The sequence below is a fragment of the Sturnira hondurensis genome, unplaced genomic scaffold (genome assembly GCF_014824575.4).
Source record: "Sturnira hondurensis isolate 20B ecotype Veracruz unplaced genomic scaffold, ASM1482457v3 Scaffold0017436, whole genome shotgun sequence".
NCBI lineage: Eukaryota > Metazoa > Chordata > Mammalia > Chiroptera > Phyllostomidae > Sturnira > Sturnira hondurensis.
Genome location: NW_028090067.1, coordinates 375477 through 392912, shown reverse-complemented (window position 1 = coordinate 392912; position 17436 = coordinate 375477). Strand labels below are relative to the sequence as shown.

The 17436-nt window shown below is 36.9% G+C and overlaps 1 protein-coding gene across 2 annotated transcripts; it reads right to left on the bottom strand.

Annotated features, from left to right (window-relative positions):
• Nucleotides 1–965: 965 nt before the first annotated feature.
• On the bottom strand, nt 966–14977 carry CLEC7A (C-type lectin domain containing 7A). 2 transcript variants are annotated; one of them, XM_037068385.1, is made up of 6 exons: nt 14781–14977; nt 12937–13035; nt 9945–10082; nt 8496–8647; nt 6820–6938; nt 966–2379 (listed from the first exon to the last, which is right to left on the bottom strand). In XM_037068385.1, exons 1-6 carry the CDS (start codon nt 14863–14865, stop codon nt 2244–2246), a joined length of 729 nt encoding a protein of 242 aa, XP_036924280.1. In that variant the 5' UTR covers nt 14866–14977; the 3' UTR covers nt 966–2243. The 2 variants fall into 2 exon arrangements, with proteins under 2 accessions (XP_036924280.1, XP_036924281.1); XM_037068386.1 differs by lacking the exon at nt 9945–10082 and having other exon boundaries at nt 967–2379.
• Between the last annotated feature and the right edge of the window lie 2459 nt (nt 14978–17436).

Genomic DNA, 17436 nt, shown 5'->3' with positions numbered 1-17436 from the left:
TAAATAGTGTTGAGAAAATTAGACAGATACATACAAAAATGAAACTAAATTACATTCTTTCAACATATAGAAGAACAAAGTCAAAATGGGTTAAAAACTTGAATGTAAATCCCCAAACCATAAAACTCCTAGAAAAAAACATAGGCAATAAACCATCATTGCTCTTAGTAATGTATTTTCTGATCTATCTCGACAGGTGATAGAAAATAAAGAAAGAATAAACAAATGGCACTACATCAAACAAAAAACTCACAACTTTTGCATAGTAAAAAAAAATCAAGAAAACAAAAAGACAAGTTATTTATTGGGAGAATATATTTTCCAGTGATACATTGACAAGAGGTTAATATGCAAGCTTTATAAAGAACTTACATAACCTAACAAAAAGTTACCCTGGCCAGTGTGCTTCAGATGGTCGTTTGTTGTCCTGTAAACCAAAATGTCATGGGTTTAATTCCTTGTCAGGGAACACGATCATGTTGCAGACTCTGTGCTCTGCCCTCATTGGGGCACTTGAAGAAGGCAAAGGCAATCAACCGACATTTTCCCCTCACATCAGTGTCTCTCTCCCTCTCTTTCTCCCTCCTTTCCCCTCTCTCTAAAATAAAATAAGAATTATAAAAAGTACAAAAATGGGCAGAAGGTCTGAATACACATTTCTCCAAAGAGGACATACAGATGGCTAAAAGACATATGAAAAGATGCTCAAAACCACCATCAGAGAAATGAAAATGAAAACCACCATGAGAGAGCACCTCAAACCTGTCAAACTGCTTACAGTAAGTACAGCGAGGATGTGGAGAAAAAGGAGCCCTTTTCCATTGTTGAATGCAAATTGGGTCAGCCACTATGGAAAACAGCAAGAAGGGTCCTCAGAAAATTAAAAATACAACTACTTATTTCCCAGCAGTTATATTTCTGGGTATTTATCTGAAGAAATCCCAGACAGAATTCAAAAAGATATTTGCACTGCCGTGTGCATTGCAGCCTTATTTACAACAGCCAGGAAATGGAAGCAAGCCAAGTGCTCTTCAGTAGATAATTGGGTGATAAGGGGTGATACACATATACAGTGGAATACGACTTGGCCATAAAAATGAAGTCTTGCCATTTGTGAAAACATGGGTGCACCTTGAAGGTATTACGCTTTGTGAAATAAGTCACAGAAAAATAAACATTGCATTATTTTATTTACATGTGTGATCTAAAGTACAAAACAAGTGAGCAAACAAAACAGGCTCAGAGATACAGAGAGCAAACTCATGGGTGTTAAAGGGGAGGGGCCTCGGAGGGCCAGATGGAAAAGGTGGAGGATTAATAAGTGCAAATTGATAATTATAAAGTAGTCCCAGGGATGTAAAGTACAGCATAGGGAATATAGTAAAAAAATATCGTAATGACTATGTATGGTTCCAGGTGTGCACTAGAATTATCAGTGGGATCAATCTGTACAAATGTCTAACCCCTATTCTGCACACCTGAAGCTAATGTAAAGTAATATTGAATGTCAACCGGAATTGAAAAATAAAAAATTCTAAAAATGTAATGAAACAGCAACAACAAAAAAGGAAAAAGCTTTCTTTTGAGAGCAGTTTTCCCACAATTTCACATTATGGGAAAGTTTATCATTCAGAGACGTGGGAGACATATTTTCTGGGCTATGTAATTTAGAAAAAAGGTGGAATTACTGCTTGTTATGAGGTTTTAATCACAATCATGATCATATTGACAAACGAAATAATAAAATAGCTCTGATTATAGTAAAGTATTTTTTTTATTTCTTCATTCAAAATTACACTGTGCCTTCCACCGGTGTTGGATGCACTGTTGTAAGGGGAGGAACAAATCCCAGCAACATGTCGTGTCCACTCCAGTGACAATTTTTAAGTTCAAGAATGACTCTGGGAGAGCCAGAAATTAAGATCTCCTTGCAACACCAAGCAATTGTGGTTAGTCCTAGGTAAACGGTGTGTCAATCATAGAATAAATAAACATTCAAGCTCTGCTGCTCTGACTCTATTTTTGGGTTCTTTTAATTAGAACATAATACTGAACTCCCAACAGAGTAAGGTGCAAAAGATCGTCTTTCCATCCAGTTTTTTTGGCGAACATTAAAGATGACTGAGCTCTTTCCATAGTTGAAGCATTTACTTTGACTTCAAATACCTTTCTTTCATGTTTTGTGTTCTGCCCTCCTCACTGTCTTGCACACTTCTCTCTGCTCCTTCGTGTCAACATGCCCATCATTGTACTGATTGCCTCTTCTCACAAATACTGTGGGAGGGGATGCTACACTGCTGGTCGTAAACTACTGCCATGTGCACCCATACACAATGATGAAGTGAGTTTTCCTGGGTAGCTGTGCTTCTGATTTGAAACCTGTTCAAATAAAATACAATGAGGCAGTTAGAACAAACATTAAAAATACTATCTACACAGTGCTGAAATAAACTGGTGAAGATATTAGGACAAAGAGTTTCTGAAGTGTTTATATCATCGGAAGCGGGGACTTGAACTTAAATTGTATTTGTTCTCAAATGGTAACATATCACTCATTATTAAGGCATAAAAGTGACTAAAATATATTTCACTGAATTTATTGGAGCAACATTGATTAATGAAACTATATTAGTTTCAAGTGTACAACTCAATAAAACATCATTTGCACACTGCATTGGGCACCCGTGACCCAAAACCAAGTTCCTTTCTACCACCATTGATCCCCCATTTGACCTCTTCCACTTCCCTCCACCCTCCTTTCCCTTCGGCAAACATCATATTGTGTGTTTTTTTCTTAATAGCTTCACCTTTTTAACCCAGCACCTCATCCTCTGACGGCTGTGTCTGTTCTCTGTATCTATGAGTCTGTTTTTAGTTTGTTTGTTCATTTTGTTCATTAGAGTTCACATATAAGGAAAATCATATGATACTTGCCTTTCTCTGACTAGCTTATTTCACTAAGTATAAAACTCTCGAGGTCCACCCATGTCATCACAAAAAGTAAGATTTCCTTTTTTTTTATGGCCAAGTAGTATTCTAGTGTGTAAATGTACCATAGCTTTTTTTATCCCATCATTTACAAATGGATATTTGGGCTGCTTATACTTTTAAGAACTATCACCAGTTGCATAAAATTAAATAAAACGTCTGACAAAAATTAATATTCTATAGATAGCTCTTTGCTTATTTCTCAAGCTTTTATCTAGAAGTATATTTATTAAGTACAATAACATTTAGTGAAATTACTATTTGAGTACATTAGAGAGTAGACCAAGTAGAAAAATTATTGCTGAAAGGGATCTGGAACAAAATCAAGAATCAGAGATATCTTCAAAAGCCATTTAAAGAAAAGGCAAAAAACCCTACATACTTTAATGCATTCTGAGGGCAGAATTATGTTACAGGACCATGTCAGATAATGACAATAACAACCATGGGTAAGTGGAAGCATAGCTCTGCCCTATTTGCTCTTCAGTCTCCTGAAGGAGCAGCATTAATTAGTCAGGCAGGGCATCACTGAGCCTTGGTGCAAAAACTGTAGTCATACACTTCATCCTGCATATCTATCTTGTCTTGGGCCTGGGCATGGAGGATAGAGAGAATTCTTCTGTAAAAACGAATAAGCTAAGAGCATGAATAATTTTGAACCATGCCTCAGGGAGAGGTGTTCTGACCAGTGTTCTCCATTTTTTTTCTTAACATTCAAGAGTTTTTGGATATCAAAGAGCTAGACTAAGTTACAGGCACTCAGAAAACCTAGGTATAGTAAAGTATCGAAATATTGTTAGGTCCACTCTTGTGATTTTTAGAAAGAGCACGGTATTTCTGATATATCTTGGCAGACAAGGGAAGCAAACGAAAGAATAAAGAAATGGCACTACATTAAACTAAAAAGGCTTTTCACAGCAAAGGAAACCATCAAGAAAATGAAAAGACAACCTACTTATTAAAAGAAGATATTTCCCAGTGATATATTTGATACAGGATGATTATTCAAAATTTATAAGGATATCACACAACTTAACGATAAAAAACAGGTGATACAATTGAAAAATGGACAGTGGAAATGAATACACGTTTCTCCAAAGACTACATAGAGATGCCAATAGGCATATGAAAAGGTGCTCAAAATCACTAATCATCAGAGAAGTGAAAATTAAAACCACCATGAGATATTACCTCATACCTGTCAGAAGAACTGTCATCAATAAATCAACAAACAAGTTTTAGTATGGATGTGGAGGAAGGGGAACCCTAGTGCATTGTTGGCGGGAATGCAGACTGATACAGTCACTATGGAAAGCAGTATGGATTTACTTCAAAACGTTAAACGTGAGCCCACCTTATGACCCAACAATTCCACCTCTGGGAATACATCCAAAGAATTCCAACACACTGCTTCAAAAGATATGTGCACCCCTATGTGCACTGCAGTGTTACAATAGCTGAGATATAGAAGCAACCCAAGTGCTAATCAATATCTGATTAAATGAAGAGGTGGTACAAACAATGGAATATTACTAAAAAAGAACGACCTCTTAAAATTTGTGACAACATGGCTGGACCTTGGGGGTATTATTCTAAGTAAAATGAGTCAGACAAAGAAAGACAAATACCATATGATTTCACTTATATGTGTAATCTAAAGTATAAAATAAATAACAACAACAGCAACAACAAAAACAGAAACAGGCTCATAGATACAGAGAACAGGCTGATGGTTACCAGATAAAAGGGAAAGTTGGAGGGCAGGGTAAAAAATGTGAAGAAATTAAAAATCACAGATTCATAGTCAATACTACAATAATAACTATGCCTGGTGCTAGGTGGGTACTAGCATTACCAGGGAGATCACTTCACAAAGTATGCAAATGCCTAACCACTACATTGTACCTGAAACTAATATAGAATAACATAAAATGTCAAAATAACAAATAAATAGTATTTTACTCCCTGTAACAAAATAGGAAGAATCCACTAGTTATATGTCAAAACAGCAAAAGAAAATTCAAGACAAGTAAGTGCTATAGGAATGTAGGATATGTATTTTGTCAAGAATGTTTGTCGATAAATTCACTGTGCTTGTGCTAGCGGAAGGTGAAACAGTTACATGGTATTAAAATCAAAACATGACCATACTCAGCACTTTGGCCTGGTCATACCCAATAGTGCCTTGCCAGAAGCAAATGAAAAACCACTCTGCAAACTTCAAATTAATTCTACAAATATTTAAGGCCAGGAGGGGGGGGGCAAGGGCTAAGTGGGGTAGGCAAATGAGGGGAAATGGAGGACATCTGTAATAGCATCAACAATAAAAAATAATGCTAAGCACACTGTAAAAAATAATCAGGCATATAAGGAAGTAAAAGAACATAAATGAAAAATAGGAACAATACAGTGGAAACAGAAACACATGAGTATAAGATGTTGGAATTATCAAAGACAAATGTTAAACAGCTATATATTTTGGGGGTACAAAGAAAATATTGCAAATGATGACCCAAAGTTAAGAATTGTAAATAGTGATGGAGTAGATTTTAGAAAGAACTAAGTTGTACTTATAGATATGAAAAATTCACTAATAAAATGTAACTTAATGGATACTTTTAATAGAAGAATAGAAACAGATGCAAAAAATTAACTGGAAGATATATGACAAGTGAATAAATAGATTAAATAAATAGATTAGATAAAAAGGATAAAAATATAGGAAAAAGCAAAGAAGACACAAAATGCTGGGAATGGTTTTATAATGCATATAACTGGGATCCCAGAAGAAAGGAAGAGAGGGTAGACACACTATTTGAAGAAAGTATGGCTAAGTTATTCCAAATCTGAAAAGAAACATCAGATTGAACACATTTATGACCTTCCATCGTTGTGTGAGCTAAGATAGCTCATCTCATCTCATCTTGTCCTGCCTTACTGTTGGGTTTCACATCACTGACTCCCCTGGTTCTCAGCCCTTTATGCTTAGACTGAATTACAGCATAGACTTTCCTGGGTCTCAGCTCGCAGAGGGCAGATCATGGGCCTTCTCAGCCCCCACACTCCTGTGAGTCAATTCCTCATAACCAATCTCTGCACATGAATTCTTCCTCCTTGTGTGTTTATTGGGGGTCTCCAGAGAAGATTTATGTAGATCTACATAGATCTCCTATTGGTTATGTTTCTCCCAAGAACCTGGATTTACAAACACACAATGAGGAAGAATTTACAAAGCATGCAAGTGTGAAAAATGTTTAAAGAACTTTATAAAATACGAAGTGCAATTGCTTTTAAAATTAATAATAGCGTGTATTACACATTTACTATGTGCAAAACACGATGCTAAGTGATTTTCTTTTATCTCAAAATCCTGAGAGGTAGCTGCTCTTTTATTCTTATTTACAGGTGAAGAAAGAGGGTCCCTGATAGGGTAAGCAACTTATCCGATTTCACACAGGAGTGGGCCAATCACTGATTCAAGCTGAGACATGACTCAAAGCCCATGCTCCTCACCGCAGTTTTACACTAACCAACAGCGACTGCTCCATACTGAACAACCTCAAATACACGGCCAAGGCTCTCCTGAAGGGAAAGATGAGGGAATTCATGCTGAAAACACTAAATGGCCCCTCAGCTCTTTTTGACTGCAAAGTCCTCTGCTACCCTGTTCTTTTTTTCCCCCTTGGCTCACTTTTTCTTTCTCCCCAGTGGTATCCATGTTTCTCTTTGTCTCTCTTATATATGGTCAAGACAAAGTCAGATTGTCAACGGCTCGACATGTTCTCCCCTTTCTGAGAAAGGGTGTGAGACTCTGTCTCTCTAGATACTCACAGTTCAGGAGAGAATATTGAGCCGTCCTCCCAGAGCCACGGTCCTTCAGTCTGAGTGCGAGAGAGCCCTGTCCAAAACGAATCATGAGGATAGGAAGACAGTTCCTTCACTATGAAGTCCTGTAGGGGCACATGAAAACAAATGCACATCAAGAAGTGAGAGAGATGATCAGAGCTGATAGAGATAAAGGCAAATACAGAGAAGAGACAGAGAGAAACTCTTCTGGATGTTGAGAAAGAGACAACAAAATGAATCACCTTGGTGAAGGATGCATGCATACACTGGCATCAATTCTTGAATGCCACCGAGTGTCTCAAAAGGCATATTTCACTCACTCAGAATCATTATTGTTGAATTTTTACCCGAAGAATATATCCAAAGTGTCAAAACTGTACTCCCTCTCTTCAATCTACCTGACAAAATCCAAGGTCCCCTTAGACAACTTTTGTGGATGATTAGTTACTGTGTTTTTCTAAAGTCAGAAATGTAAATTTATAGGGCCTTTGTCAAGAAATGCTTCTCTGAGTTGGACGACAAAATAAAAATGATGTAAGGTGATTGGATGTTTTATGAGCAAGTAACCTGGGGTTTAATGCTGACACTTGAATTGTTGACAAATGTAGCACAGGTAGTGGCAATTGTAGACAGCCCTAAATCCACACAGACTTCCAGTTCCTTTCTTTTTCTTGGCCATACACAAACTTTCACTAATTCTTATATGAACTACAACTGCTGGGTAAGACAAGATAGAAACAAAAAATAATTGAAAGTAGTGAAAATTAATGTAGAAATTATACATGGTCTAGATCTATAGCATAAGATGTTTGCTGACTATTAACCTTTCTTATAGCACATCTAAGTTCTAGCCTTCATTAATGGTGCACTATAAACCTCATTTTTTCTGTAAAACTTTTCCTGTCCACAGAGATCTCTCTCTGAATTCCTATTGTATTTGTTACCAATACCAAATATTTAACTTTTAATAGCTGTTGTTTCTTTTTTCTTATAAATTATATGAGCATTGCAATATCGTTTGCTATTTAAACCTCTCTACCTTTCCCAGTATTTTGTAAAGAGTAAGTAATTTACAAATACATAATACCATTGACGCTTTTTTCTTGATAATTATGATGACAAAGGAGAGAATGGTCTATCACCAAATTAAAAACTTGAAATCCAAACCCACAAAAATAAGTAGTGACCTGATTATCATAAAAACTTGTAGTGTATTTGGAAGGAATTGTTTTGAAATACAACATGCTTATTTTTAATCAATTAATTAAAAAGAAATGCATATATTAAAAACATTACCCACTTAAAGCATACTATTATAACAATTATAGAAAACGTTTTTAAAAGATTTTATTTATTTACTTCTAGAGAGAGGAGGAGGAAGGAGAGAGAGCAGGAGAGAAACATCAATGTGTGGTTACTTCTCACATGCCCTCCGCAGGGGCCTGGCCCTCAACCCTAGCATGTGCACTGACTGGGAATTGAACCAGTGATCTTTCAGTTCCCAGGCCAGTGCTCAATACACTGAGACATGCCAACCAAGGCAATTATGGAGAATATTAAAAACCGCTTTTTCTTAGGGAAAATTATCCTTATCTGAAATCTACCTCTATTTTTCTGCTCAGTATAGACTACAAATAATTATTACAGAAATTTATACTTACCAGTTCTTCTGAACTGTCTATCTTCAGGAGATAAGAGCCCAGCTGAGAACATTGTCTTTTACTTTCATTCCAGGAATACAGTGTTGTGCTAAACAGATAACAGCTGTTCTCATGTGCAACCCACGTAGGAGGACAAGGACTGGAAACACCTCCTGGAAATAGATAAATATAATGTGATTTACATCATGACATTTCACTCTTTCAGTGTAGGCACCATTCATCCTGCATGTACAATAAATAATTAGTGAATCATCACTAAAATATTTCATTTTCAATTCAAATGATAAGAATATGACTTTATAAAAGAGGCCACATTGAAATGCCTCCATTCATTTACAATTAAAAATGAATTAACTATTAAAGTGTTTCAGATAGTCAGACTTCCTTTTCTTTTTGTCTACCAGTCCTTCAAATTCAGCCTGGAACTCCTTTTCTTCAAAGCTCTTAAAATAAATCAACTCAAAATCAATCACTGAGGTATACAGTAATTTCAGGTTAACTTATTTTACAAGTGTGAGATCCATTTCAGATGCTAATTTTCCAAATGAGAAAAGTATAAGAACAAATATTCACATTACAGTGCACTTCTGTTTTGCATTGTTAGCTACTTGATACAAAGTGTGAGGAAGAATGTGTCCAGAGATGAAAAATTAAAGTAAAAATATTTTTATTGTCAATTATAATGAAATTAGAAGATCAAGTGTGTATAAATTGTAATAAAATCAGTAGAATTGTCTGATGAAAGAAAAACAGCCCTGGCTGGTGTGGCTCAGTCGTTGAGTGCTGGCCTGCCAACCAAAGGGTCACTGGTTTGGTTCCCAGTCAGGGTACCTGCCTGGGTTGCAGGCCAGGTCCCCAGTGAGGGCACGTGAGAGACAACCAAACATTGATGTTTCTCTCCCGCTCTTTCTCCTTCCCTCCCTGTCTGTATAAATAAATACATAAATACATAAAAAAGGCAAACAAATTTAACCATTATTTTGGGGAATATAGCTATTAGGTTTCTCTCTTCTACATGTATATAATTTTGCCCTTAATTCTCACCAACATTTGTCTTCTTTCCTTTCTCTCTCTCTTTCTTCTTTTATGATGTGCTATTTCTTATTCTTACTGAATCACTTTAAAATGTCAGTTCTGCAAGGTGCAAAACATATTTGAAATGATACAATCTCCTGTAGGCCTAAACACACAGACAGTGATAAATTAGTTACTCGCTTAAAAAAATTCAAGGTAGAACTGTCCAGCCAAGTGCAAGGAGCATTTGTGACATTATTTTATCGTATATGTGACAGGAGCATAATAGACTGAGATAATAATGATGTGAGCTCTCCTTGAAGGCATAACTGCTACCCGTAAAATTGTTCTCTTCACCTCCCCCTCCAGGCCGAAACACCAACAATTACCCCTCCCAAATTAATAATTCTATTAATCATTTAACTCCACCCTTGCCTGTGGTTGCGAGAGCCTTGGTAGAAGCCACACTCTCTTCTAAAGATGATTGTGTGGGTTGACTGTGGTTCTCTTTATTTCTTGATGGAAAATTGTTATTCTTCAGTGGGTTGCTTCCTGAATTGGATCTCCAAATACCTTCATTTACCAACAACAATAGTGACAGAAGGGTCATTCTAGTGTGTTTGAAAATTGAAATTCCAGAACCCATATTTTTGTTGTAATAGAAAGACTAATTCAAAAGAATATATGCACCCTTATGTTCACTCCCATGTTATTTACAATCACCAAGATATGGAAACAACCCAAGTAACCATCAATGGACAAGCAGATAAAAAGCTGTGGTACATACGTACAATGGAATATTACTTGGCCATAAAAAGAATGAAATGTTAGAAGGTGTTGTGCTAACTGAAATAAGTCAGACAGAGAAAGACAAATGCCATGTGATTTTACTTATATATGGAATCTAAAGAACAGAATAAGCAAACAAATAAAATAGAAACAGGTTTCTAGACACAGAGAACACAGATTGATGGTTGCCATAAGAGAGGGGGTAAAAAGGTGAAGGGATTAAGAAATGCAAAGCAATACATTTTTGATTAATGATAAAGAGATAACACATTGCTGAAGAAGAAGATAGATAATATATAAATAGATAAAATACATGGTAGATTAAACAGATGAAAAAAGAAGTAACTTCCTTGAAGGTGGTATATAAAAGAAAGAAAGAAAGAAAAATGAAGCAGTTAGAGAAGAAGAATATTAAGGATAAAGCAAGAGCAAAGAGAATAAAGTCAACTGGAGCCATAGTACATTTGAAATAGTAACGAATCTATCTTTCTTGTGTATTTGAAAATTGAGAGCTCCTTGACACCCTGCCCCGTACCTGCAACATAGACTGGTCTCAATAAATATCTGAATAATTAAAAAAATTTATAAAGACTCTCTGAAAACAAAATAATATTTTATTGACAATAGGATATAGGAGATATAAAATCTAGGAAAATTTATTCATTCATTACAAAATATCTACTTAGGAAATGTCTCAGGTAATTTCTGGTATTCAGTGGAGTTTAGACTAAAGATAAGGTATAAACAGTTTTCTTAAATCATGAGACATAAAAATAGCTTATAGTCTCATTAGGGAATATATTTTATTAGGAAGATAGCACCACTTTGTACTTCCTTTTTCACCTCCACTGGTTTCCTTCCATTAATTTATCCTGGTAATCCCAGTTTTGAAACCAGCTGTTCGAGGAGCGTAGAAGAGTAATATAGGTCAGATCTTGAGTTTTTTAAAGACAAATTTGCCTAAATTCCTAATCATGATCCTACCACTAACTAGATTATAATTTTAGAAAAGTAAACTAGCCTCCTAATCTCTCACTTCCCTTGTAAATAAAATCAGAATTAATGTCATCAATTCAATAGAGTTAAATACAGACTTAATTAAATTATGCAATCAGGCTTTTAAAAGAGTGTCTGGCACATTATAAATGCTTGTTAAATATCTGTTGTACTTACACTCCCTCCCCAAAAGCTGCTTTTCCATATGAATGGCTGGTCTCGGCTTCACAACTTCCTAAATTCTCTCAAACAATAGTTGGCCTCAGTGAGCCACAGGTCTGGAACTAGCCATCTAGATTCACAGTTTAGCTTCTCCTGGAAATCTCTAAGCCCAGCACAAGTAACAGCCATCTCAGATTGCTTTATAACTCAGGCAGAGTAGTCCTGGGCAAAACACAGGTTGGGGCTGATCTTGGCCTGTGCCACCTAGGAAACCTCAGGGCCAGTGCACCCAGTGGACAGCTACAGGCCACAATGGAGCACCACCAACCTGCCCCTGCATAGCTGATTCTCCACAGAGGGCAGAGGGTGGTAGTCAGTGGTCACAGCCAGTCCTGATTAGCATGGGTAAATCCCTAACATTGGCCTGCCAATGGCAACCCAGGCTCAACTACAAGAGAAGGTATACTTAGTCCACATGAAGGGTGCACCTCAAGTACCCAGCTTGGGTGTTAGGGGAGGTTGTGCCATTGAACCCTATAAGATACCTACTTCATTAGGGCATACTACCAAGACAGAGAGTCAAAGCAGCTCTACCTAATACATAGAAACAAATACAAGGAGGTTGCCACAATGAGGAGACAAAGAAACATGGCCCAACTGAGAGAATGGATCAAAACTCCAGAAAAAGAGCTAAACAAAATGGAGATAACAAGTTACCAGATGCAAAGTTCAACAGTTTACATGGCTGCTCAAAGAACTTAGTGAGGACCTCAACAGCATAAAGAAGATCCAGTGAGAAATGAAGGATACACTAATTGAAATAAAGAACAATTTATAAGGAAACAACAGTAGAGTAGATGAAGCTGAGAATCAGACCAATGGTTTGGAATATAAGAAAGCAAAAAACAATCAAAACAAGAAGAAGAAAAAAAGAATCCCCCCAAATTGGAGGATAGTGTAAACAGCCTGCCAGACAGCTTTTAGCAATCCAACATTTGCTTCATAGGGATGCCAGAAGAAGACGAAAAATGAGTAATTAGAAATCTATTTGAAAAAATAATGAAAGGAAAATCCCATGATTTGATGAAGGAAATAGACATGCTGGATTTCAGGAGCACAGAGGATCCCAAACAAGATGGCCCACTCCAAGACACATTATAATTAAAATGCCAAAGTTTAAAGATAAAGAGATGGGAGGGTGTGGGAGAATGAGTGAAGAGGTGAGACAATTAAGAAGTAAAAATAGGTAGTTACAAAATAGCTGTGAGGCTCTAAAGTACAGTATAGAAAGGGAGTAGCCAAAGAACTTACACGCATGACCCATGGACATGAACAAGGGTGGAGGATTGCCTGAGGGAGCAGGGGATGCTGGGTGCAGGGGTGCAAAAGGAGAAAAATCAGGACAACTGTAATAGCATAATCAATAAAATAAAATTTGAAAAAATATCTGTTGTTGTTAATCTTCTCTAGCAATACTTACCTGTTGTACCTAGGACCACAGCTAGCACCAGTATTACCAAGCACAGAATTCCCAGAGTCACAGCAATGAAACGCCAAGGAGGAGATGCAGCCCAAGATCCTGAAGGAGCCAGAGGGAGCAGGGATTGAATGAAGAAATAGGTTGGTGGGTCATGGAGCACTTCAGTTCTATAATTTATCCAAACCTGGCAAATTCTGAAGTTAGACATTAGTCATTGATACCCAGATTATCTAGTTATCTAGGTTCTGAAACTATAATTTAAGCACAGTGCCTTGATAGCTGTGCACCCCTTGTTTCAGTTCCACACTGATGTCTCTTGGTCTCGATGTCACCAGGATTCTTAAAATCCTGCTCATTCTTAGAAGAGACAGCTTAATGTAGGGGAAATAACACTGGTTACTAAGGATGATCTTCCCTTTTTACACAGACAGTGGTTGATTTGGGGCAAATTACTTCCCTTGTTCTTTCACTTCTTTTGTGAAAAATGAGGTAATAATGCTTCGTAGGATTATTGTGGAAATTAAATAAACCAACACATGGAAAGTCATCTTGTTTAGAGAGTACTAGAAAATTATAAGGAACCCACTGTTTGTCTACACGTATCTGTAAACACACACCTCTCTACCTCTTACATCATCCAGTTTTCCACTCTTTCCCAAAAGGTTACTCAAGAAAAGGATTGTGTAAGTGGAGAGAGCAAAATAATTGTGCAATGTGAATGACCACAAAGCAGAAGAGACAAAATTATGATGTCAAAACCTGTGAATAATCTCTTTCTTGATAACAAAGAACTTATTCTATTTTAACTTCACCACACCAAGGACATATTTTACCTTTGAGAATAAGCAATGAGAACATTTCAGAGAGTTGTCAAATAGGAGAACTATAGAGGGGACTAAATTGTTCGTTCTACGAAGAGAGAGATTTCTTAATGCTCTTCGCCATATTTCACTTTGTCATTTTGTCTAAGACTCATGTCTTACTAATAGGGCTTTTTCATCTAACACAAATATTTTCTTCATTGGTATACAAAGAACTGCCTTTGTTTAAAAAAATCCAAATCAAGCTTTTACCACACACAAAAATTTCTTACTCAGGTTTCTAAATCCTATAGTTTCCATTTTCCCTTTGTCCTTTACCATAAAATCACAGGTTTGTTGTTATCTCTTACCTCCCTTCAATCTTTCATTCTTCTATTTTTTTAAAAAAGATTTTGTTTATTTGTTTTTAGAGGTAGGGGAAGGGAGAGAGAAATATTGACGTGTAAGAGAAACATTGACCTGGTTGCCGCTTGCACATGCCCCAACCAGGGACCTGGCCTGCAACCCGAGCATGTGTCCTGACCAGTACTCAAACTGGTGACCTTTGGTTTGAGGGACCATGCTCAACCAATTAAGCCACACTGCTCAGGGCTCATTGTTCTCTTTCTTATTTCCAATATCCTGATATTGTTTATCAGGATACACTGATACACTTTAAGTTTCTTTGACCTCCATTCTATAATTTACTTCTATCAAACAAGTCACTCCTATTGAAATTTTTTCATTTTTGCAGTTCATCATACTTATTCCTAGCTCCTCACTGTTGACCTATCTATTTCTATGGAACAGATAGTGTGACTATTTCCTGTCATCATCATCATTATTTTCAGTATTAATAATTGGTCACTGAATGGTTGTCATGAGAAAAGGCTTAGTGCACATTCAAATTATCTTTAGTGACTTCAGAAAACACTTTAAAATATATTAATAAAACCCCTACAAATCACAAGCCTCTTAAATTTTTTCTACTTAAGTGTCGGAGTTGATGAGAATGAAAACATTGAAAGTAGAAAGAAAAAATACCTTTCTCTGAGGGCACAGGTCTCCTGGCGAAACCTCGAGAGCTGAACTCCAACTGAGTATATCCATCTTCATCCAAATTTTCCATCGCTCTATTCTACTGTTCTATTGAGTTTCTCAACTGGTAGGGCATCCGAGAGCTCTCCCCTCTCTTCTGAGATGACTGCCTGTGGACAAAAGAGGATCTATGAGTCAGCTCATGTGAGACATGCATAGACTGGGCTTTTAGCAAGTTGAGTTTAAGTAGTCCAACCAGTTATCCAAAAACAGGAAATGTATAGTATGCTGGAAGTGCTTGTGTGTACTTAGATCCTGTTTCTGAGATTGATGACTCTTAAGAAAATTATGAGACAGCACAATAAACAGGTGTTTATTTCAGAACAAACATGAAAATGCTAATGTCTTATGTTATTTTCATTATTTTCACAAGCAAAGACATCAGAAATTGACTTGACCTATGTAAACTATTAAACAATTTTGGTACTTTAAGTTTACCATACAGTCATTTTACTATATATGTATTCATTTATTTATGTACTCATTCATTCACCAAACATAGTGAATACCCATCTGTTCAAATGGCAGGGGCTGGGGCTATAAGGATAAGGAAGAAAATTATTATCTCACAGAGGAAACCTACAGATGAGTAGCTGAAGGATGCCATAAAGAGGTACGTTGTTGTAACAACACAGAGATGAAATAAATCTCTTTGGATTTGCCCGGGATTAATAACACAAAGCATAAAATATGTATTGAACAATTACTATGACCTAGGTACTACCCAGTAAGCATGTATTCTCATTCAATCTTAATTTCCCAACAAGTCCATGTGATAGATATTATTTTTCCTATTTTTAAATGAAAAAGATAAAATGGAAATTTTATCCCCTTGCTCAGTTTTAAGAAACAAGTAAAAATATTGAAGTAAGGAATCAAACCGAAGTCTACTTTTGCTGCAAAACTCCTGATCGTTTCTGTTTTGCTGTGGTGCTTCCTTCTCCATCTATATGCACACTTCTATTGCAAGCACCATTAGAAAGCATTCTGAGACTGAAGTATTATGCTAAATGTTTCATTTTTTCTCTATTCCAATTGTCATAGTAATAGCCCCCAAAACACTTATCATTGCTGGGAACTAGAGAGGTATCCAACCAATTTACAAAACTCTGAAGCAAGCCAAATGAAGGAGGAATACGAATGACATTGAAGCAATGAGGACAGATTTCCTTCAGTAAGACAATTACAACAGAGAGGAGGGCCCAACTTAACTGAGTTCAACTTCCCCAAAAGAGACTTGTTAAAGTCTGGAGTATGCCAAGGAAAAAGCACTGGGTAGCATTAAGGGAAGTTAATCCATGTGACTAGGCCATCTGGATCTGTTTGTTTGGTTTTTGTTCTTTTGTTTTCATCACCATTTATCCCCCAGACCCTCTTCCACCTCCACCCACACCCTGCAATCACCATGCTGTTCTACATGTCCATGAATTCTTTCTCTTTATTTTTTTCCTTTTTGCTCAATCCCTCCACACCCACACCCTGCCCCAAGCCTGCTCTCTGAGTCTGTCTCTATTCTGCTTGTTAGCTCAGTTTGTTTATCAGATTCCACGTATGAGTGAAATCGTATCGTACTTGTCTTTCTCTGACTGGCTTATCCTGCTTAGCATAATGTTCTATGAGATAAAGAATATGAGGCCTGTCCAGAAAAAGTTCAGCTTTTCTTAATATAACAAGAATGGTTTTCGTGATATTGATGTAACCTGGCAGCAAGGAGAATGGACTGGAATGCACATATGTGAGCAATGATGACTTTTACTAGTCAGTGGGGACAATAGACGCCATTAAGTGAGCATGCATACTGTGTGGCCATTGCATTCAAAATGACTGAGCAAGTAGAGCAACAAATCTGCAACATTATTTTGCATTAAGCCTTGGCTGGTGTGGCTCAATGGATTGAGTGCTGACCTGCAATCTGAAAGGTCACTGGTTCAATTCCCAGTCATAGCACATGCCTGGGTTGCAGGCCAGGTCCCCAGTTGGGGGCATTTGAGAGGCATCTGATTGTTTCTCTCCTACATTGATGTCTTTCTCCTTTCCTTCCCCTCTTTCTAAAAATAAACAAAGTATTTAAAAAATGCTTGCATTAAACTTGAACATCCCGCTACAGAAATTATTTGGCTGATTTAGAAGGCCGCAGCTATGGCCAACTGGTAATTTGCAGCCTCCTCATGACAAGGTGCTATCTCGTGCATCATATCTCATGCAGATATTTTGGCAAAACATCAAATTACCCAGATGAGTCAGCTCCCCTACAGCCCAGATTTGGCACCCTGTGACTTCTGGCTTTTCCCCAAACTGAAATCACCTTTCAAAGGAAAGAGATTGCAGACAATTAATGAGATTGATTAATTAATGAGATTAATTAACAATTAATTAATGAGATTCAGGAAAATATGAAGGGGCAACTGATGGTGATTGGGAGAACTGAGTGAGGTACCAAGGTGCCTACTTTGAAGGGGACTGAAGCATCACTGCCCTATGTACAATGTTTTTTTTTGTATCTTCTTCAATAAGTGTCTCTCTTTCATATTATATGGCCAGATACCTCTGGATAGACCTTGTACACTGGAAGGAATAAAAATAGTTTAGATAAAATAGAAGA

Bases quoted from the DNA above. Each gene is read 5' to 3' on its own strand.
- CLEC7A (XM_037068385.1), bottom strand. From the start codon at position 14,865: ATGGAAAATTTGGATGAAGATGGATATACTCAGTTGGAGTTCAGCTCT. The intron at 8,648-9,944 runs GCAAGGGTGGAG...ATCTATTTCCAG, and splicing joins CAAGGCTCTCGCAACCACAG to GAGGTGTTTCCAGTCCTTGT. The intron at 2,380-6,819 runs GTGAGTATCTAG...TTATTTGAACAG, and splicing joins TCAATATTCTCTCCTGAACT to GTTTCAAATCAGAAGCACAG.